The sequence below is a fragment of the Papaver somniferum genome, chromosome 6, assembly GCF_003573695.1.
Source record: "Papaver somniferum cultivar HN1 chromosome 6, ASM357369v1, whole genome shotgun sequence".
In the NCBI taxonomy this organism is placed as follows: Eukaryota; Viridiplantae; Streptophyta; class Magnoliopsida; order Ranunculales; family Papaveraceae; genus Papaver; species Papaver somniferum.
Genome location: NC_039363.1, coordinates 104,023,100 through 104,047,687, shown reverse-complemented (window position 1 = coordinate 104,047,687; position 24,588 = coordinate 104,023,100). Strand labels below are relative to the sequence as shown.

The window sequence follows — 24,588 nt, the reverse complement described above, 5'->3', positions numbered from 1 at the left end:
GAGGATAAAAATTACTGAAATTAGTAGACCTGCCATATCTACCACCAGCATTAGGATTTCTACCACCACGAAATCCTCCTCTAAATCTACCTCCAGTTCTATTACCTCTAAAACTATTGGATCTGTTAAAGCCACCTCTTGCATGATATTGATTCCAATGATTAAAATCATGAGAGTTATGATAAGATTGATCATTATAGGGAGGATAATTATGTCATGTACCTGGAAGTACAGTGACAAGATTTGGATAGTAAATACTTGATTAAGAGAATCATGTTTCTCTGGTTCTTGTGAACACAACCTAAAATCGAATAAACGATTGTTTTTTATTAAAATTAGATAAAAGTTTCATTACAGGTTCAGAAGCTTAACCCTCACCCCTACCTAACATCCAACGGCTACACAGCCTCCAGGTGGTTACGTCTGCCCACACCCCTTACAATTTGTAAAGACATCCAATAATAAGCTAGGTACTACTAATAAGCCTAATACTAAGTATTGACACTGGATGTGATAAGGGACACCCTTTTCTTATCATGTCGGTACATGACATTCCCCACTCTTTGAAAACATCCTTGTCCTCAAGGATGAGAACTAAGATGCCATGTCCTCGTCTCATCATGTTGGGTATAGCATAATATCCAGATATGGTTGCATCTCCAAAGACGCAATGAAGTATAGCTTCTTGTCAACCGAAAATGATCGTCGATGTTGAAGTCGCAGCGGTAGTGGTTCTTTAATGGGCCAATAGCCGTGATGCTTAATAAATGCCTTGTAAGGTCCCGGTAAGAATTGAACTTGGAGTAAACCCTTTTTGAGATTTCTATGTGTGCAGACAAAATACCAACACAAGGATGAGTTCCCATATTTTGGATCTCAGTAAAGAACCCATTGATTTCCCATCTCATGGAAATCAACAACTGGAATGGGGTATTTGCGTCAAAAGTTGGGACATAGATTCCTATTCTCAGATAACTCCATACAAAGGTTTCATGTCTTTGATCAACCCATTTGTGTGCCTTCTCAACCGCCGAATCTTGGAGGACCAACATGAACGCTGAACTTAAGGCTGCAGTATCCCATTGAAGCATTGTACCTAGCAGTTCAAAGTTCTGGAATACAATCGAATGGACAACACCAGAAATCGTGTTATGGAAACTCCATAAACTTGGCAGACACAGATTTTTCATCTAAAGAGTTGCTGCAATTTGACTGTGGGTCACAGCTTTCCAGAACAAGGTGCTCTTAGAATGTATGTTGAGGCACACCACTGAGAGAAAATTATTATTTACCAAATTAACATTTCTCACAATCCACAACCGAGGTGGAACAAATCTGAACTTCCACCTCAAGTAGCCTACCCACAGCAGTATCTTAAAAATCCGAAATGCCTCAATTAAGATCTGAGTTCCCATTATAATACCCACTGGAAGTAGAAAAATACTATAATCATTAGGTGCAGGTAAGAGATAATGCACATATAACCCCTTTCCGAAAATGCTGAACTTACAAGAACAAGAAAATGTGTGCAGAGAACTCAAAATGAACTGCGTAACTCCCTCTTGAATCATAATTCTGCCATAATTTTAGACGTGAGCAATGGAGAGTGCTGAAGAGATAACATAGTGCAAAGCTCTTGCAGAAGAATCAGGTGCATATCATCTGCCTGTCTATCAGTGATAACCCTGAACAATTCCACCCTAAAGAACCCTGCAGAAGTAGGTAATAGAAACATAAATTGATCTATAATTGCCTCCAGCAGTTCACATGTTAGCTGTAAAAAATAATTTTCTTCTCCCTTCCAACCAAGCACTTGAACCGAACATTGATGAGTCTTCTTAACAAACAACACTCTTGCCAACAAGAGAAAGAAAAACATACTCATCGCGCGATTGCAACTAGATGTAAGGTACTGAGTACAACAAGACATGTGCCTTCTCGAAAGAATCTGAAGCACAAGCCTATGTCCCCCTGACATTTCAAAGTACAGCGTACCACTACCACCCCATTGTTTCAACAAGAGATGAGCAGAATTATTCAGATGTATTTGACAAAACCCATTATATAAGATAGAGGATGTACTGAATGTATGTGGTTGTATACATTTCAACCATAAATTAAAACCCTCGCAGTAGTAACAACGATCTCTTTTCGCTTTCCTCTTCGTAAACTAGCGACTCTTAAGTTGTAACAGTAAGTGGTTTCCATCCTAAATAGTACCAGAAACACTAGAGCCAAGTAAGTCCATGAAAAGCAATACATAACCTCTACCTTGAGAATCATCATCATATAAACCCATCAAAATTGACCCAATAAGAACAGTCACCCAAGAAGTAATTGTATCAACACCAAATTCATAAGTACCAGCAAAATATAAAGAAGAAAACTTTTTAGCACTATCTAACACCTTGCCACGATCGTATATATCCAGTGAGCAGAACTGATGATAAGGAAGAGACATTCATCCACTATTATCTTGTAACTCATTTACGCTGTATTAAGAAGTAAGATAAAAACATCTCTACCATCACACAGACACCAAGCTTCACTCTCAGTAATTATACGAAATAACACCAAAGAAGTATCAGTAAAACCACCAGTAATTAACAGACAAGTAACTGTTTTACTAAACAACACATCTGGTTCATAACCGTATTTGCTAATCATCAATTGAACAAGTCTCCTATAGTGGATATCCTACAATTTGAAACCCACAGAAAATGTAAAATACCTTCCCATAAGTTGAATTTCTTTCCCACGATCAGATACTACATCACTAATGATTAAATAAGTGTAAGAAGGAACACACAGTGGCCATTTGAAACACACAACATCCAACAGAAATAATTTTCTATGTTTAGCCAACACAAATACTATTGATTTCGTAACCCACCCTTTAATTCGATGCCCAAACTGAAAATCAAGTTTAGCTAAATAACAAATCCATATAATAAGGTCTATCTCCTTTCCGCGACCAAACACTCTACGGATAGAATCAATAACAAGGGAAGGACATACATCATAGTAAGAAATCTTACACATTTGGAGCTGCAAGAGGTAATCAAATCCAACACCCCACAAATTCGAAACTGCACTCTCAGCCAATTTATCAAACAACAGGCCTGCAATATTAGTAACACCACCTCTAGTTAATATATCCATAATTGATTCACTAACCAACCAATCTAACCGGTACCCAGGTTTGTGAAACAAGTCATGAACAGAATTTCCATTGTAGTTGGCCATCAAAATAGAATAAACAGATAATACAAACAAACATGAAGTAGGTGTATCAAAACCAAATTTAGAAATTCCGAAATAAGAAAAACTCTTAATGATTCTGAATGCTTTTCCTGGATCAAATATGATACGAGAATCATCGAAGAGAAGAGTAAAACATTGCTTACCAATTAGTTTACTGTTACTAATGACCATTTTCTTCGAGCATTCAGGTTCCGCAATCTCAGAACTAAGAATTTCTTTAAATTGAAAATTCAAGCATCGGGCAAATCGTCCTCTTCGTCGAAGAAAAACGAAGGAATGAGAATTTCGAAATCTAGACAATCACCATCTTCTTCAGTTTCAACAAAGAAAAATTGGGGTATCAACTCTAATTCGAGAGAATCCTTTTCTTCATAAACACCAGGAGGAGTTGATTCGATTTCCGCAGATGGAGAGAAGTGAAATCCTCAAGTGAATTAGTAGACTCTTCCATGTTTGATGGCTAATGTGGATCGCTTCCTAGCAGATTTAGAAGAAGATTCATTTGGGTATTCAAATTATTCACAGCTAACTTCACATTGACAATATTAGATTTCAATTTATTGATCGATGCACCTTGTTGATGAACTGTGTTTGAGAAATCTGTAATTTTGTGTGGTAGCCATGGATACAGGTCCCATTAAAGGACTCTGATACCAATTGTCATATACCTGGAAGTACAATTACAATATTTGAATAGTAACCACTTGATTCAGAGAATCAAGTTTCTCTGGTTCTTGCGAACACAACCTAAAATCGAATAAACGATTTTTTTTGATTAAAATTAGATAAGAGTTTCATTACAGGTTCAGAATCTTAAATAACCCTCACCCCCTACCTAACATCCAACGGCTACACAGCCTCCAGGTGGTTACATCTTCCCACATCCCTTATAATTTATAAAGACACCCAATAATAAGATAGATACTACTAATAAGCCTAATACTAATTATTGACACCGGATGTGATAAGGGACGCCCTCTTCTCATCATATCCGTACATGACAAATTACCAACTTGTGAAGGAGTAGAACCTTGAAATTATTTCCTAAAATGAGGAGAAGAATAAACCTGACTCTGTTGTTGTGAGACATTAGCAGAAGCAGCAGTTAAATCAACATTGATATCTGAATTCGTACAAGTCTCCTCAGAAAGAAGTAGTCAAAACAATTCAGAGTATGTAATGAGGTTTTCATTTTTCAGTTGTTGTGTACTGATAGAAGTTTTGAAAGCATTAAACTCATAAGGTAAGCCTTGTAATATATGGAAAACAAGATCCTCATCAGTAATTGGACGACCAATTTGAGCTAATTGATATGATATGGATCTAGCCTTGTTGAAGTAAACTAGGATAGAATCAAACTTTTCTTCAATGTCACTAGATATGATTTTAACAACATCAATCTGGATTTAGTTGTAGCATTATAATTGTTTTCCAAACGAATCCATACCTCATGAAAGAAAGTACAATCAAGAACCTGAGAGTGTATTTATTCAGTGCAAGCAGAAAATAGCCAGGAGAGAATCGCTTGATTTTGATTTGTCCAGTAAGCATATATCGGATTCTTCACAAAATCATCATCTGGATCAATATCTACAAACGCAGGATCATCAACAATTACAGCACCACTTGTACAGTTATTAGGTAAGTGATTCTGTAGGTAAGTGATTCTGTAGTTGCCAACTTGTACAGTTATTAGGTAAGTGATTCTGTAGTTCAATGATGAACACTTCATAAGTTCCCCACTAGGAAATCTTATATGTGATATAGTTAAATGATGAACATTCCATAAAACTAATCAAGAAATGTGGTATAGACATTTTGTCTTACACAAGCAAATTCGTATGTGATATGTCTGGCTTAATGCTGTTCTTGCATTTCCAGTATGAAATTAGAACTTAGGTTACCATTGTTCATTGATAACTTGACATACTGAGATTGTTATTTCGGTCATTCTCTAAACACAATATTGAGTTGCCTGTTTTCTTTTTGATAACTAGCGAAAACCATGTTGCACGGTTGTTCGAACATTGTTAAAATTGATAGCGAAGTTAAGAAGAATGAGGGGATGAAAAAAACGTATATGTTGAAATATTTTTGTTAAAAACAACTTGTTAATGATAAGTTAATTGATTTTTAACATAGCATTTCCCAAGTAAGGCAATTCACAACTGTCTCATTTGAGTTTCAGAGAAAATGGCTTGTGGTTACGGTTTTTGGAATTATTGTGATTTGGAGGCACGATGCTCTGGCCATGTGGGCTGCAATGGGAGAAGTTGCAAATGCATGGCTTGCAATCACGTTAAAAAGAATACTCAACCAAGAGCGACCTGTTGCTATATTAGGATCTGGCTGATGAGTGCCTAATATTGTATATATTTATCCCTTTTTGTTGGCATTTAACTCATTTTTTATGCATTAATTCTACATTTTATCCCATATTCTGTATTTTCATTGTTTTCAAGAATAAATATTTTTATTAATTAATTTTGCATTTTTAGGTAATAAATAAAGTCTGGATGACTTGCGGAGCAAAAAGAGCAGAAAAGTAGTGAAAAAGCCGGGAGAAATCACGCAAGGAAGCCGCGAAGAATGGTGCGCACAACCTCATTTTCTACACACAAAAGCGCCTCCGTTCTCAGGCATCAGATCAGTTCTCAGAAGCATCCGACGGTCGCTCCTTCATAGATCATCAAAATCTGAAGTCTCTGCCGAGCACCACATCGCTGAAATTCCAAGCCTTCAGATTAGATGGTAGTTGAATCCAACGGTTGCTCCTTTGCTGTTCATCAAAGTTTGATATCCCCGCCTTACACTACAGCACCTAACCTAATCTAGCACCGTTCGTTTCGTTGTATCCATTAATCCGACGGTCGCTCCTCGCTTGCCTCCGCATCACCGTCCGATCTACCTACCAGCTCCACATCCCACGGCTCATCCTCGCTGTTCATCCAATTTGATGAAGCCGCCTAACACCCTAGCAACCGAACCTATACCAGCTAACCAAACACCCCCCTTCTTCCCAAAACAGTCGAGCCCCCCTTCCTTCTCCTCTGCAGAAAATCCACCGTACACCACCACCTTCTCCACCTCTGCCACCAACTCACTGCCACCACCACACCTCCACCATCATCACCCCTATCTTTCTACATCATTACCCCCTTGTTCTAGCCTCCTATTATATAGTTTTCTCCCCTAATTTCTCTCTAAAAACCTAGGGAAGAAATCAATAAAATAGGACGAGTTGGAAAGATGCAATTGAGGCATGGGACGGAGCAGGTGAACAAGGAAAATAATGGGTCGACGATTGAAGTGTCAAATCACATGTTTGGTGAGTAAATTTCGAAACCCTAATTGTACTGTCATTGGAGAAAATTGGGGGAAAACCCTAAATGTGTCTGTGGGTATAAATTGGGACTGTGGGTGTGTGTGAGAGGGTATGCTTGGAATAGCCAGCATCCAGGACTTTCATGTCCTGTTAATTGTTATGTCCTGTTAAATGTTCAATTTCAGCTCAATTTAATTTCATGTTCATTATGTTCTGTTAAGGTTTTCATGTTAATGTTCCATTTTAGTTTCACTGCATATGTTAAAAGTGTTATTTTCCTGTTAGTGTGCTCATGTTAAATGTATATGTTTCAATTTCTTGTTTTCAATTCCTGTTAGTGTTGTTTACTGTTAATGTGTGATGTTCTTGTTTACATGTTATCCTCATTGCTTTGTCACTGTTAATTTGAAGGAATGCTAGGCTAGATACATCTGTGAAGCTTTGAACTAATTGTGCAATGGCAAGAAATCAGTGCTCATAGCAAGCTGATTTTCTTGCCATTCTTGTTGTATGCTTAGGTTGTAGTGTTGGTTGTGCATTGGGAGAAACTAGTGCTTATAGCAAGCTAGTTCTCTTCCATTCTTTTAGTATACCTCCTGTTTGCCTGTATGCTGCCTTAGTATTGCTTCATGTCAGTTTCTCCACAACCCTGCCCTTGGCCTTAGGCCTTGGTTCATTCTTGTTTTGTTTTGCTTTTGTTTTGTTTTTGCTGTTTAGTTCTTCCATTGCTTTTGCCTTGTTGTTTCTTCCCTGCCCTGCAACTCTGTTGCTTCTCTGGTTTGCTTCCAATTTGGCCTAGAGCCACTGTTTACCACTCCTTGTGCTGCTGTTGCTGTTGCACTTGCCCTGCAGCACTTTCCCTTCTGCTGTTGCTGTTGTCTGCTGCAGCTGCACTTCTACTACTGCACTGCTACATTGCTTTCCACCGCTGCCTCTCTCTGCAGCTGCTGTGCAGCACTTGTGCAGTCTTGCTACAGCTGCTGCTGTTGCTGCTCTCTTGTGCTGCTGCCACTCCCAAGCTGTTGCAGCATCCCTGCTGCCACTTCCATTGCTGCCAGGCTGCTGCTACCCTGCCACTTCTTCTCCTGCCAAGCCAAGTCCAGTTCCTGCAGCCAAGCAAAGACCAAAGCTCAACTCAAACTGAAGCCCAATTCAACCAACCTGTGGGCTTAATCCATAAGCCTAAACTCAAAAGCCCAAGACCAAACCAACTGAGTCCAAGGCTCAGTTCAATTCAAAGGCCCAAAACCTAAAGTATTTCATTGTTAAAAAACAAACCCATTAAGCCCAACAGTTCCAAAGGGGTATTCAAAGCCCAATAGCAAACTAGGAATCCAATTAGCTAAAACACTTCCAAAACACACCCGATCTCTGTGGATCGACCCGTACTTGCACGAGTTACAACTGACGACCGTGCACTTGCGGTATTACTGTAGGCCCCCGTTTTATCACGCTTATTTCTATACCCTTTCAAGGCCCACCAAGTTTTTGGCGCCGCTGCCGGGGACTATCAAGTTTTTGGCGCCGCTGCCGGGGATTGGTGCTGTGTTTTATCTGTGTTTTTCGTAGCTATTTTGTATTTCATTTCATAGCATTTGCATCTGCATCTGCTTCACTTCATTTGCTGTTGGACCTGCTGTTCTGAACCTGTTTTTCCTCTGCTGGGACGCCACCAAGGAAAAGAACCAAAGCCCAACTGGGTTTTTGCAACAATATCAGAGCAGCTGGGCTGTGCTAAAAAGGTAAGCCTAAACCCATTCCATTAAGAGAACCCAACCTGTGGGCTTCCAAATTTCTTTAATTGTGGGCTTGTAATAATTAACCCAATTTTTTGGGCTTTTTATTTTTCTATTTTGGGTTTGTAATAATTTATTTGTGGGCTTGTTGTTTAATTTGTGGGCTTGTATTTATTTTGTGTGGGCTTGTTTAAATTCTTTCCATTGGACTTGTATTTTGGACTCTGGGTTTAAACCCAGCTGAGCTTATAACTGATTGTGGACTTGCTTCCACTCAGAGTGGACCTCGAAACCAAAGTTTTAAAACAAACGTCGGGCCTTAACCAACTGGGCCAAATTAAACTTTCAAAATTAAAACTTGGATTTTCGTAGGCCGCAGCCTTCATTCATTAGAGGCTTGCACAGTGGGCTTGCTCCCATTTCAAAAACCAAATTTTATTTTCTTTTTATTTAAAAAAAAAAAAAAAAAAAAAAAAAAAATTCTTTTGCTCCCATTTTAAACCAAATTTTCTTTTCAATGTCTCCCACCAAAACCAAAATTTTCCCAAAAATCCAAACCCTTTAAAAACCAAATTTTGGGCTTTGTAACATAGTTACTTAGCTTTTGAGCCAATCATGTCTGGATTTTGGTCTGCTCCTGGAGATGGAAATAAAACTCTTAGAGAACTTGCTTATGGACAAACTTCACGTTATGAACCTTCCACGACCATGATGTCAATAGTCATAGGAATTATTATGGACATTTTCAAAGTCCCGAGCCGCAATACATGAACCCTAATGACTATTCATACATGCATCATTCATCGCAACGTGAAAATGAACATTTTGCTAGTGCCTCACTCACCCAATCATCACTTATGGATCAATAGAAGCTCGAATCACAGCTTTAGAAATGCAATCACATGAGGAATCTGTCACATCTAATTTTCTTAGGCAACCTGAAATCTATGCATGTCCCGCATGTGGTAGTTTAGACCACCCTGTTGAGCATTGTCATATTTTGCATAATTTTAGGCCATCTAGAGAAAATCCAATGTATGAAATGCCCATGAATTGTGAGAATGGTAGTCATTGGGACCATAATCAATCCTTTGAGGGTTGCGATCAATATTTTGTAGACCCTAATGACCATGCACACATGTACCATTCACCACAATTTGAACATGAAGAATTTTGTACTCCCATGAATTTAGACTCCACCACAGAAGCTTTAAGACTCTGTAAGCAAGACTATGATAGATCTACAGCACGAATTCATGCACATTTAGATCAGATTTTGCTTCACCGACAAAAGGAGGAAATTCATGAGGAAATGTATGTTGTCCCTAATGAAGTGTCTAGTCCCATTCATGTAAATAATGTTGAATATGAACCTAATTTAGAGGAACATGAATCGACTAATGACACCACCACTGTTAATGAGGACCAATATGCATGCTACCATGATGATGATTATGATGATTTAGAGAACATGAAAATATTGTGGAACCTGTTGGTTCAATAACATATGGCTTCTCGCCCTCGACCTTCATGAATGTTGTTCTTTCTAATACTCATTGTAATTCATATGATTTTGATATTGACATGGGATTCGTACAATTATTCTGTGAAGATGAGCATGACATAGGAATAGTTGAATCTTCTGTAGACACTAATATGCATGAAAATATATTTGATGTGTCTGATTCTCTACCTAGGTCACATTGTGATATTTCTCCTGATTTGCCGATGCATGAGAATAAATTTGTTGATGATGTTGATGATTCTGAGTGTGAACTTGCCAATGTGATTGATGATTGTGAGCATGATGTGACATGTGTAGATGATTTAGGAGATTTTGATTTGATTGATAATGATATGCCTATTCTCCTACATGAGTCACAATCTGTTGGCCTTCCACCCAACCTAGATTTGGTTTGTACCCATATTGTAAACCAATTTTTCTGAAAATTCCTAACCTAGGTTTGGAACTGTGTGCTTCCCAAGTCCTCTTGGACTATTTTGCTTCCAATATAATACATTTGAGGAACCACAGTTGGAATTAGCATGTTTGCCCGTCCCTAGCACAGTTCATTTCGAGCTAGACCTTTTGCATGATGAACCCCCAAACTGCGCGATTTTGTTTTCAAAACTATATCTTCTGTAAAATCCAGGTTTGGGGGTAGCTCATTTTGTTTCACAGTTTCACTTGCGTTTCTTTCCTGTTATTATGTGTGAAGCTGTTGAAATGTCTACACTTCGTCTTTTGGGTTGATCCTCAACTCTTTAGATTGTTAGTGTATGGTGAATTTTTTGTATATAATCCAGTTTTTTCTTCCCTTTTGTTCCTTTTGTATATATTTTGCTAATCCAATATGATCTCGGCTGAAATATGTTGGATTTTTGCCTTGTAACGGAGTTTTTTCTGCTTTCGCCGAAATCGGGTCTCTCTCCTTTTACTCTACTCAGCATGTCCCTTTCCCTCCATATTTGCATTTTAATTCTTTTCCATATTTTGAAACTTGAGGACAATGTTTAGTTTAGGTTTGGGGGTATAGAGTAGATACCATGATAATATGCTAATTGAAAACGAACTCCTTCTTCTTTTGAAAAAATTGAAAAAATCAAAAATTCAAAAAAAATTAAAAAAAAAAAAATCATAAAAATGGAGCTCATTTACCTTGAAATGTTGACTCTTGTGCAAATATGTATTTTTATTAGGAGTCTTAGTCTAGATATTTAGGCACCCTGATTCTAGCACAATTCACATAGTGATAAGAAATTTGCACGCGCACGATCTACCAATACATGTATGGCCTCGATCTTCAAGGTGTTGGATAGGAAGTTACGATTGCCAATCACTTTAGAATACTGAACGAAACTTGACTAGCTTGTTCTTTGGTTGGTTGGGATAGAAGGTGGAGGTTACATTAAGAAAGACAACCATCGAATTTAACTGGGTGCATCAAAAAGGGCTACCTCTTGCAAAGTGTCATGTAATCTTTTGTTTCTTTTTGTTATGTATCAAAAGTGTTTCCTTATGTTAAAAAAAAAAAAAAAAAAAAAAAAAAAAAAAAAAAAAACAAAAAAAAAAAAAAAAAAAAAAAAAAATATCAGAAAAATACAAAAAAAAAAAAAATCAAGTATTTATCAATTCCATCATCTCTTGTTCCAAAAATAAAAAGAGAGTAGTCAATGTAAATAAGAGTCATGTAAATTGTCATCTTTTGTTGTTTTTTAATAAGCAAGGAGGGTGTATGCCATTGATGTACAACGCGAGTAATTGTGAAATACCTCCAACTCATTCACAATTCTCGTAAAGTCCGGACAGCTAGCTAGATTTCGACCTCAGTTCTTAGCCTGAGAAACTATCTCTTGGTGATTAGTAGTCATAACTTCAGATCTTTCTTTACACATGTGTAGATACACTTTACACTCTTATCACATGTCTTTTTTGTTATCAGTGCTAGGATTGTGCCTTCGATAGCTAGATTGACATCTCCATTTTGCTGTGAGCTTAACTGTTTTGCACATGTCACGTTTGATGGAATCTGAGCTTATATTTTGTCCTTAGGTTTTGTAGGCACACCTCTGGTAAACCTTCACGAGACTTCAACTCGTCCACTAGGGACACTTAGTGGTTTAAAAGGCTTAGTGCATACGCTAAATGCATTCGAGAGACCAGCGACAGTGGTATAGTTAGGATTTCCTTAGTTTTGTTTTACTTGAGGACAAGTAAAATTCAGGTTTGGGGGTATTTGATGAGTGCCAAATATTGTATATATTTATCCCTTTTTGTTGGCATTTAACTCATCTTTTATGCATTAATTCTACATTTTATCCCATATTCTGTATTTTCATTGTTTTCAAGAATAAATATTTTTATTAATTAATTTTGCATTTTTAGGTAATAAATAAAGTCTGGATGACTTGAGCAAAAGAGCAGAAAAGTAGTGAAAAGCCGGGAGAAATTACGCAAGGAAGCCGCGAAGAATGGTGCGCACAACCTCATTTTCTACACACAAAAGCGCCTCCGTTCTCAGCCATCAGATCAGTTCTCAGAAGCATCCGACGGTCGCTCCTTCATAGACATCAAAATCTGAAGTCTCTGCCGAGCACCACAGCGCTGAAATTCCAAGCCTTCAGATTAGATGGTAGTTGAATCCAACGGTTGCTCCTTTGCTGTTCATCAAAGTTTGATATCCCCGCCTTACACTACAGCACCTAACCTAATCTAGCACCGTTCGTTTCGTTGTATCCATTAATCCGACGGTCGCTCCTCGCTTGCCTCCGCATCACCGTCCGATCTACCTACCAGCTCCACATCCCACGGCTCATCCTCGCTGTTCATCCAATTTGATGAAGCCGCCTAACACCCTAGCAACCGAACCTATACCAGCTAACCAAACACCCCCCTTCTTCCCAAAACAGTCGAGCCCCCCTTCCTTCTCCTCTGCAGAAAATCCACCGTACACCACCACCTTCTCCACCTTTGCCACCAACTCACTGCCACCACCACACCTCCACCATCATCACCCCTATCTTTCTCCATCATTACCCCCTTGTTCTAGCCTCCTATTATATAGTTTTCTCCCCTAATTTCTCTCTAAAAACCTAGGGAAGAAATCAATAAAATAGGACGAGTTGGAAAGATGCAATTGAGGCATGGGACGGAGCAGGTGAACAAGGAAAATAATGGGTCGACGATTGAAGTGTCAAATCACATGTTTGGTGAGTAAATTTCGAAACCCTAATTGTACTGTCATTGGAGAAAATTGGGGGAAAACCCTAAATGTGTCTGTGGGTATAAATTGGGACTGTGGGTGTGTGTGAGAGGGTATGTTGGGATTAGCCTGCATCCAGAACTGCTAAGTTCTGTTAATTTTCATGTCCTGTTAAATGTTCAATTTCAGCTCAATTTAATTTCATGTTCATTATGTTCTGTTAAGGTTTTCATGTTAATGTTCCATTTTAGTTTCACTGCATATGTTAAAAGTGTTATTTTCCTGTTAGTGTGCTCATGTTAAATGTATATGTTTCAATTTCTTGTTTTCAATTCCTGTTAGTGTTGTTTACTGTTAATGTGTGATGTTCTTGTTTACATGTTATCCTCATTGCTTTGTCACTGTTAATTTGAAGGAATGCTAGGCTAGATACATCTGTGAAGCTTTGAACTAATTGTGCAATGGCAAGAAATCAGTGCTCATAGCAAGCTGATTTTCTTGCCATTCTTGTTGTATGCTTAGGTTGTAGTGTTGGTTGTGCATTGGGAGAAACTAGTGCTTATAGCAAGCTAGTTCTCTTCCATTCTTTTAGTATACCTCCTGTTTGCCTGTATGCTGCCTTAGTATTGCTTCATGTCAGTTTCTCCACAACCCTGCCCTTGGCCTTAGGCCTTGGTTCATTCTTGTTTTGTTTTGCTTTTGTTTTGTTTTTGCTGTTTAGTTCTTCCATTGCTTTTGCCTTGTTGTTTCTTCCCTGCCCTGCAACTCTGTTGCTTCTCTGGTTTGCTTCCAATTTGGCCTAGAGCCACTGTTTACCACTCCTTGTGCTGCTGTTGCTGTTGCACTTGCCCTGCAGCACTTTCCCTTCTGCTGTTGCTGTTGTCTGCTGCAGCTGCACTTCTACTACTGCACTGCTACATTGCTTTCCACCGCTGCCTCTCTCTGCAGCTGCTGTGCAGCACTTGTGCAGTCTTGCTACAGCTGCTGCTGCTGTTGCTGCTCTCTTGTGCTGCTGCCACTCCCAAGCTGTTGCAGCATCCCTGCTGCCACTTCCATTGCTGCCAGGCTGCTGCTACCCTGCCACTTCTTCTCCTGCCAAGCCAAGTCCAGTTCCTGCAGCCAAGCAAAGACCAAAGCTCAACTCAAACTGAAGCCCAATTCAACCAACCTGTGGGCTTAATCCATAAGCCTAAACTCAAAAGCCCAAGACCAAACCAACTGAGTCCAAGGCTCAGTTCAATTCAAAGGCCCAAAACCTAAAGTATTTCATTGTTAAAAAACAAACCCATTAAGCCCAACAGTTCCAAAGGGGTATTCAAAGCCCAATAGCAAACTAGGAATCCAATTAGCTAAAACACTTCCAAAACACACCCGATCTCTGTGGATCGACCCGTACTTGCACGAGTTACAACTGACGACCGTGCACTTGCGGTATTACTGTAGGCCCCCGTTTTATCACGCTTATTTCTATACCCTTTCAAGGCCCACCAAGTTTTTGGCGCCGCTGCCGGGGATCATTTTTAGGACCTTTTAGAAGCCTACCACTGGCCCAGGCATGCCATCTTCACATGCTCAGTCCATCTTCTTCGCTTCTGTCTATGCTATCCTATCATGTGAGTTGTTGATTTTGTCTTCTGAGTCTTATGAAACTTAAGCTTAGTATTTTCTGGACGCGACTATCAGAAATAGTGTGTTAACATCTTCAACTACTACAAAGTTCTCTGAACCTGTTCACTTTATCTATGATGTACACTATCTTTACGAGTTTTTTTTCTTTCCTGAAACTGGATGACGCTATATAAAATGAAGTTCTATGTTCTGTTAAATCATATTACTTCATTCTGTTCCCTGCTACTTTTCTTGTCAAATATTTCTTATTGTGATTATTTCTGTGGCAGTGGTTAAATCTCTAGGATTGAATGGAGTTACAGTGACCATCAGGGTGCTTGTCTTGGCTTTCAGATCATATCTTGTAAGCATAGTCTCCATGTTTTTATATTAATTCAAGGTTAACATCGAAACTAAGAGAGAAAATATGGATTAAATGTAGCAATCTAATGCCGTGTTGTATGTTTTGCTTATCCAGTCTTGGTTACGTATATCACAACGACATCATACCATCAGTCAGGTTGTGGTGGGTGCTATTTTAGGAACCATTTTCTCGATTTTATGGTTTCAGTCTTGGTACTGGTTCGTGCTACAAGCCTTCCTTTCCTTTTTATGGGTATGGATTATTATTGTTGTTGGGGGCGTCACATGCTGTGTGATCTTTCTGTTGTATGTCATTAAACATTGGCTTATGGATGGTGAATGAAGATTAGACTCTGTAAATTTAGGCCTGATAAATTTTGACGTCATGTATCCAAATTCTTTTGTGGTGTACTTGCATGTATAGTTCAGGTTGACAGCATAGAATTTTTCTCAAACCATACCGTGGCATATGATGTTTCTGTAAGTTCTCTTGAATTTTCAGGTGACTAGTTTGTTCATTTCATTTTTATAAATCCAATGGGTTCTCATTTATAAACCCCCTGCAAGTACTAACGAGACCCCTTTATCTGCATACCCTCTAAGCCAATCTTCCTACCCCATCAAAAACATTAGCTTTTGTATAGCCCCGAATACATATGACCGATATATTCTTTCTGGGAAATACATTAAACTTTCTTCTCACGGGTCAACTACATATTCTTTCTTCGAAACAAAATCTATTTTACGATCATCAGTTGGGTTCTTGCGGTGTTCAAGTTGACATTGAGAGAAACACTGAGATTTGATGCCGAGAAAGTTTGATTCTTGCAGTTTTAGCAAAGAAGATGGGTTTTTTTTCTGCGAATGGCAAGGGATTACGAATCGAATTAGCGTTTAAATTGAATCAGTAATGAGTTTTTGTTGGAATTCTAAATTGCAGGTGAACTTAGTTAAAAAAGATGAATAACGGCTTAAGAAGATGATAAGTCTCGACTTCCGCAGTCTTACGAACTACAAATCATCCAAGAGTAATCAAACCGATGTGTTTAACTTCTTTAATTCAAAACTAATAGTAGAGCATTAGTATCAAAAAAAAACTTTATTCAAAAAAAGAAAAAGACCAGACAATCTCCAAATAGCGCTAGTACAAAGAAAAAGAAGAGGTGCAACAAAGTGCATCAATCAAAACATGAAAGAACAGAGATATTCAGAAAAGCTAACCACAAGTGGAACTGCATCTCTGCCAGTATCCAAGTCGCAAGCAACCCAGCAACGGTACAGCTCTTGGTTAGCTACAATTCCTACCCGAGCTCCACCAACATATGATGCTTCTTTCATTCGTTAATGTGCCTGTACAAGAATAGACATTAAACAAATTCACTGTTAAAATATTCCCCCAAAATAACTAATTTGTTTTCTGAAGACTACTTAGAGACCTTACAGACTATGGAGTTATCCAGCTATACATAACAAATTTATCATGAGATGACCGATTAAACTTACGGTATTCACGGCTGATCGAGGTCTATGTCCTCATCGACGTCTATGTCCTCTATAATCTGCAAACCTTGCCCGAGTTGTTTTTGTTCTATATTTTCCCATCCTCGATGCATCTTTTCCATGTGTGGAGTCCACAATGTAAGGAAACATGGGTTTCTTAGTTTAGGTTAAATTCTTAGTTTGAGTTAATTACCATATTAAGATGGGATACCTAAATTGATCATGGTTTCCTAGTATGAGTCGGTTTCCTAATCCAAGGAGACCAAGACTTGGGAACCAAGTTTGTGACTCATATATAAGGAGCTCTAGGCTAAGTGTTTTAGTCATGAAATCCTCAATGTAAATCTTGTGGAGATGTGAGGGATTCATCCCACCTATTGAGGTGGTTATGTGAGAGACCTAATGGTGGAAGGAGTACACCATTATGGTGTTTATGGGATACTTATCGATGTTGGAAGATATGTCGTTATGGAGTATTCGTATGGAGATGTTGGTATGACATCTTGTTGAGGAGAAGATCATCTTGGTAGTGCTGGATTAGATTATTGGTGTTGAGATAAAGGCGTCCATGATAATCTATATCAGGGTGTGCAGAGAAGATCGTCTCGTTGTGGTAGATAATGTGGTAAACATTATCTCGTAGGGGTGAAGATGCTACTTTGGAACTTGTAGGGTGCTTGTGAGATTTCTTATGTTCGGTCACGTTGTGGTGAGTCGATGGATTAATTTAGTCAATCAGTTGTGTAATTCTCAGTGGTGATTCTATAATGAATAAAGAGGTCGTAGCCATTTGGTGGATGTAGACAATATTACACACACTGTGTATATTGTTGAACCACGTTAAATCGGTGAGTACTTTACTTCTTGTTGCTTTGTTTATGGCTTGCATCTATGTGGTTCTCTTTCTCTTCTTCTTATCCTAGATCATAGTAAAGTTCATGGAGCAATCCGAGAGATCAAGTGTTTCTTGTTAGCTAATATTTTTCCGCAAGATTAGCACGTAGATGGCTCCGAATCCCAACAATTGGTATCAGAGCATTAGGTTAGATACCAATTTCCCCAACAATTGGTATCAGAGCTATAGGTTGGGTAGAAGATTTGAAGAGAAAGTTTTGGATTTTCTGGTTGGAAGAAAATTTTGAAGACGAAGGATTTGGTTTCATCAAGTATGTGGGGATTTGATGTTACATCTTCAGAAGATGCAGATTTTGATGTTTTCAAGTTAATATGAGATTTGATTTCATCAGTTTTGGGAACAAAGCAAAGTGAAGTTTACTTCGAAAGGAATGGGATTATATCAGGTGATCTACATTCGATATGGTCAAGAATTGTTGTCTTGATGTTTATGGTGCTCTACATTGGAGATTTGACATTGATACTTATTGGAGCGTAAACCCTATGCATGGCTTCAAGTAAGTTTATTTATTCTCTATACTTCGTACTATTCTTGGAACAGTTTGAAAGACCTGCGTAGATTGGTTTTCAATTAATCGGTGTTTGCTTGGCAAGACACAAGAAGGCAAGAATATTGTAGTTGGGATACAAATATTGATTTGTATGTTTGCGGAAATAAGACGGAATATAAGCATGTCAAAGTCTCATTATTGTTCCAAACCAAGGAAACAATAATTTGGTTTTCAATCGTCATCAATTGGATTATGTTGCTGCTTGTATTTAACCTGAAGTTGAAGAATGTGAAGATGGATTCATACTTGTTCTGCCTTAGTTGTTTATTACAATAAGAATATGGGAAAATCTTGTTGTAGGTTTCGTTTTGGAAGTATTGCCCGTTGGCCAAGGTTTGATATATTCCAGTTGTGAAGAGTTTGATTTCAGTCTTACTATTTGAAGCATGTGGTTACAAATAAGTTGCATGACAGTGATCATCGGATGATATGTGATATTGGTTGTGGTGTATCTATAGATTCTTCTTATTTTATAAGAAGCAGTTTGTCGACACAGTTTTATAGGGTTTGTTTGTGTGTGTTGAAGTTTGACATTGTTTCGGGTAGAACAATATTTTGGAGTTTCTCTCGTACTGTTTCCGATGGAGAAGCTAGATAGTTTGTGATATTTTAATTCTTGTCGATGACGTTCAGTCGAAGAGTTGTTTTTGTTATATACCATTTGAAGTCGATCGGAGCTAGTTGAAATGCAAGACCGTTGTGAGAAACAGGTTGGTCTATTTGTGTTGCGGATACGTTCTTATTTTGGTAAACACCCATTGTGAGGAATTAAAAAGGTATCGCTTGGACACTTCAAGAGTTTAAAGAATAAAGATACAATACTACAATGTGTATGGTGGTGTGGCTACGGGAGATAGCGCATACTAATTGGAGAAAACACGGTGCATGAATTCGAGTGGGCTACAATTTCGGCGTGTTTTTCCATCAACCTTTTATTATGCATTGGCTATTTGATTTCCCGATGATCAGTGTGAGACTTTCTGTTGGAGAGAGCAACATTATAGCAATGATAATATTTGGGGTTTGCTCATCTGCTATAGCTATTGAAATTGATTTCAATAGTGACAGAGCTGTAGAGATGAAGATAAAGATTTCTATTGAGAAATTTGGTTCAGCAACGATATAGTTTCCGTCAAGTTATTCTCTCTATGTAGCATGAGAAGATAAAAACAACAACGTCTTGAATTACTTGGAGCTTCAGGAAGTTACCAAAGGTTTCAGATTATGGCTGGGTGTGATTGGGTCTTTATGTGAGGACAGATTATCATATTTCGAACGTTGGTGTACGTGTTTGGAGCAAGATTAGAAAAGGGATATGCATAAGAGAGAATGTGTGACATTATGTATTGTTACAATGGTAACAGTAAATTCTTCGACAATGGTCACAGTTCTATCCGAGTCCGATTGTGTTGTGGTTTGACTGTCATGAAGTCGAAACTACATGCTTGCTATGAAATTGATAAAAGACTATGTTGACAATTATGCCTGTAAAAGGACATTGTTGTCAAATCCCGTTGAGGTTGCTGAAGTGGTGAAGATGATTGGTGTGTCAGCTGTCGAAGTCTCTGTGAAGTTGGACACGTATTTTATATTATGAAAATTTTCAATATATGATTAGCTTTTTGAAGGATTAACAACTCAATTGGTGATATATGGTCGTAGAATCATGATCCAGTCGGAGATAGGCTCGTAAAGCAAGATTCATAGATATGAGCTCGAGGTTAGCACACAGTGGCAATGATCCATGAATTAGTTGCATTTGGTGCCAGTTAGAGTCATGCTCCATATGCTTTGGTACATACAAGATAGTTAGTTTCTCGGAAGCTAACATGGAGGCTGGTTTATTATAAACTAACCTGAAGTATCTCGTTAACTCGCTTTCGTGGACATGCTCGTGGAAAAGAGCAAGTAAGTGATCAGTTTTTTAAATAAGCAATTGACTCGGCTGGAGCTTAGAAAGAAGATGAAGACTATGATTATGATAAGGTAATGCTTAGGCATATGTATGAAGGCTACTGTGGTAGTTTTATTTGTTGATCGATTAGTTATGGATGTTAACCCTAACATATTTGGTGCGCAACTTGGAGTTAGTAGCTTAGAAGAGCGGAACATTAACTTAGGTGGAGCAAGGTAGGCCAAGACGGAGCTGTGTTCGTAGTATGGAACAAGTTCGAAGGTATCTAAGTCTCAAAGGCGCATAATGACTGTAACTAAGATCGATTGGTAGCATATGGAAAACGATCGTGTATGATCTGATTGAGTTGGCATGCAATACACTATAATGATGTCAATCAATGTGGAGTTGTGAACAGAAAGGAGTAAGGTGTATTTTCTCAAGATGTTGCATAACTGATGATCATATAATGATTGTTGGTTTGATGGTCAGGATTTTCACCGTGGTGGAGATTTGTACAATCACCGGTAGGTTGGATTGTTAAATCTCAGTTGGTGACGTTCAATTTTAGTTTGCTCTCTTCTGGTGGAGGTTCTATGGAAAAATTTTGGGTGAACTACATTTCGGTTTGATTCCATTGAGGATATGTAGGCAACCAGTGATGGTGCAATCGATATTCAGAAGATGGAGGGATAACAGTTGATCATCTCATGCATGAATGCATGACCCGAGGTGGAGAATTGTAAGGAAACATGGGTTTCCTAGTTTAGGATAAATTTTAGTTTGAGTTAATTACCATATTAAGATGGGATACCTAAATTAATAATGGTTTCCTAGTATGAGTCGGTTTCCTAATCCAAGGAGGCCAAGACTTGGGAACCAAGTTTGTGACTCCTATATAAGGAGCTCCAGGCTAAGTGTTTTAGTCATGAAATCCTCAATGTAAATCTCGTAGAGATGTGAGGGATTCATCCCACCTATTGAGGTGGTTATGTGAGAGACCTAATGGTGGAAGAAGTACATCATTATGGTGTTTATGGGATACTTATCGATGTTGGAAGATATGTCGTTATGGAGTATTCGTATGGAGATGTTGGTAAGACATCTTGTTGAGGAGAAGATCATATTGGTGGTGCTGGATTAGATTATTGGTGTTGAGCTAAAGGCGTCGATGATAATCTATATCAGGGTGTGCAGCAAAGATCGTCTCGTTGTGGTAGATAATGTGGTAAACATTATCTCGTACGGGTGAAGATGCTACTTTGGATCTTATAGGGTGCTTGTGAGAGTGCTTATGTTCGGTCACGTTGTGGTGAGTCGATGGATTAATTTAGTCAATCAGTTGTGTAATTCTCAGTGGTGATTCTGTAATAAATAAAGAGGTCGTAGCCGTTTGATGGATGTAGACAATATTACGCACATTGTGTATATTGTTGAACCACGTTAAATCCGTGAGGACTTTACTTCTTGTTGCTTTGTTTATGACTTGCATCTATGTGGTTATCTTTCTCTTCTTCTTATCCTAGATCATAGTAAGGTTCATGGAGCAATCCGTGAGATCAAGTGTTTCTTGTTAGCTAATATGTTTCCGCAAGATTAGCACGTAGATGGCTCTGAACCCCAACACACGATAGCGCCTCCTCGGTTCATATAGAATTCCATCCATTAAGAACAGGTGGAAGGGGAACACCAGGTTTCAGTATTGCCTTTAACGAAGTGTTCATTGTCGAGATTAAAAATCGTCACAACCTTGAAATCTTCTGGAGGTGGAGTTCTCAACGGTAACCATGTTGTGCATCCCATATTCGAATACGATGAAAAGATACATTTAAATGAAGAGGAAAATATATATCCCATTCTGGGAAAAACCATCCAGTACCTACGGGTTGCAATGGGTTGTTTATACTGGAGAGAGCGGAGTATACTGTTGTATTCTATCATTCCACCAATTATCGGAATGTACAGATCTAGATACTATATACTCTGCTATATATGGTTATGTAAAGAGGGGGTATGGTTAAACAAAATTTGAAATAATTAGAAAATCTTTATGTTAATCAACTTATAACTATCATATCTAACTGTAGGGGGTACCGTTAGTGTTTTTAGGGGGTATATAAAGGAGCACCCAATCCAATTGAGGTATCATAAAAATCTAGGCTTTACAGCTCAGATTTAGCATCTATTGTTGATTTCTTGATTTACTATGACGAAACTGAAGTGGTTTCACTTCTTGGTGTTAAAATTCTTAAATATGGTGACAAGCATGCATCTTAGGCCCAATATCAACTAGTTTTTCTTTCTTGTTTTGAAAGTAAAGGTATCGACTATGGACTGGAGCCTCCCTCTTCTTTTTTCACAACCAAACGACCAGACAAAACATACGCGACTCGGGGTGAATATTTTGATCTTATTTCAGGTTGAAGTGGTACTTTAACATAATCAAAACCAAGGATATTATGTCCCATTCTTGACTGTTAATCGAGAATTCTTGACTATTGTAGGAGCGAAATATCGCACATTCATTATGTATGCGAAGTAATGGTCATGTAATATGAGCGAAGATTATCGAGTATAGCCAAATTAAGATGACGTATTTGATGATGTCAACATAGTCATGAAAAAAGTGTGAAGATCTGTGCGAAGTATAAAGTGTGCGAAGGTGAAAGAATGAACATGAGCGATATGTCGCACGACGATTCCGAAAATAAAGGATCCATTAGCTGTCATCCACTATTTAGTACCATATATAAAGGGAAAGTTTATCATGTAATAGAGAGATATGAGTGTGTTAGATAAGAAATTAGGAAAAAGAAAGTTTATTGAGAGAGCAAGTAAAACCTCCAATTGAAGATTTGAATGAGTAAATATATGATTTTCACCATGATTTCGTAATACATTTCTTAGATAGTTATACAAGTGTGGTTGTAGGATTTCCTGCAACTACGTCTGGTGCTAGAAACAGGGATGAGTGATATATCATCCTGTTGGTGAATTTGCTTAGAAATCAAGTTTACAAAATTTTAGATCTAATCTTTTTGTTTAAACAATTGAGATTTTCATCGTTAGAATATTTCAACTCTTCTTAAAATAATCTTTCATTTGTTAATACAAAAAAGTAGAGATGGTACGCATTGGATCTACTGCTGAACAAACGAAGACAGCTAGGAGGAGTAAAAGAATTGCTGAAAGAGGAAGAGGTGAAATTCCTGAAGAACCAGAGGAAGGAGAAAGAGAAAATCAAAGAAAAGCAACTCTAATTAGACCTCAGCGTACACAAGGGCAGAATACTGATATTGATTACGATCGAGTGAGTATCCGTACTACACGAATGAATTCAACCGAAGAAGAGGAACAGAGAACTGGAGATGCAGGAAGGATTGAGGGAAATGAAGTTGATTGCACAACGGCGAAGAGAAGAGGAAGAGCATGCGAATTTGATACGTCAAAATGAATATCTGAGAGAAGAGAACCTTAGATTACAAGAACATAGATCAAGAAGTGATAAACGGTCAAAATCTAGGACAAGACGAATTAATCATCACAAGTATATTTGATGGAAGTACATGTGCAGTACAACACATTAAAGCTTATAGTCGATCTCTGTTGCAATGGGAAGAGAATGATGCAGTGTTGTGTAAGTATTTCCCTTCCAGCTTGACATGGGAAGCCTTGCTATGGTTTGAAGGGTTTCCAGTAGGAACCATTAGATCATTTCGTCATTTATAGAACGTCTTTTTGGGACAATATATCAGTAATAATATGTCAAGACCCGGGATTGAGATAGCCTTTGGACTTCGCAGAAGGATCAATGAGAGTTTGCGTCATCTAACCACACGTTGGAGAACCATGTGTAGTGAAATGGCAAGAAGGGTAGATGAACGAAATCTTATACTATCTTTTATCAATGCTCTTTTTCCTACAGATTTATTATATACACAAATCTTCAGGATAAAAGACACCATAACAATGTCAGAGCTGCACGAGTTTCAAGAGGAATATATAACACTTGAGGAGAAGTAGAGAGAAATGGAATCTTACCCGGTTGCGATAACCAATGCGAATAATGGGAACCCAAGTTTTCTCCCAAGAATAACAAATTTGGTTGAGAGTACATCTCAAGGAAATCAAGTAAAGAACATTAAGGAGGTGGAACAAAAGCTGGTAGCATTGGGTAGTGCAGATCAGGAAGAATTCGAAAGAGAATACAAAGAAAAACAATTTCAAGATCGCGGAGGAAATAATAAGATTCAAAGAATGGAGAACCCACCAGAGGGTTACGGGAGTCAACCACCATATTATAATAAAAGACAAGGAACTGGAAAGGTGGTTTGGGAAAAGATAAGCTTGCCAAACTTGAATACTACAGTAGAAAAAATCTAGGAAGTTGTTATATTAATGGAAGAAATTCCTGAACCACATAATGTAGGAGATGAGCCACCCCGTGGGATAAGGAACAAAGAATTCTGTGTATACCATCGCTTTCATGGTCACACAACAAATAATTGCAGGAACGTGAGGAAAATCATATTGCGAATGATTGAACAAGGAAAACTGAACTACTTCTTAGCAAAGCAACCACATAATTTACCACCACCACCACTACCAGGAGGAAATGAATATTGTGCAGAGAAAAGAAAGAATACATATGTAATTGAAGTTGGTGCGAAGGCAAAAAACTTATACCATAATTCAATTACACATACGTTCAAGAATATAGAAGACTTTC

General features: G+C 38.2%; 1 protein-coding gene across 1 annotated transcript; it reads left to right on the top strand.

Annotated features, from left to right (window-relative positions):
• The first annotated feature begins 5,066 nt into the window (after positions 1 to 5,066).
• On the top strand, positions 5,067 to 15,342 carry LOC113291236 (lipid phosphate phosphatase epsilon 2, chloroplastic-like). The gene is made up of 5 exons (XM_026540793.1): positions 5,067 to 5,071; positions 5,407 to 5,607; positions 14,571 to 14,641; positions 14,927 to 15,000; positions 15,115 to 15,342. The coding sequence occupies exons 1-5, from the start codon at positions 5,067 to 5,069 to the stop codon at positions 15,340 to 15,342; spliced, it is 579 nt and encodes a 192-aa protein (XP_026396578.1).
• The last annotated feature ends 9,246 nt before the right edge of the window (positions 15,343 to 24,588 follow it).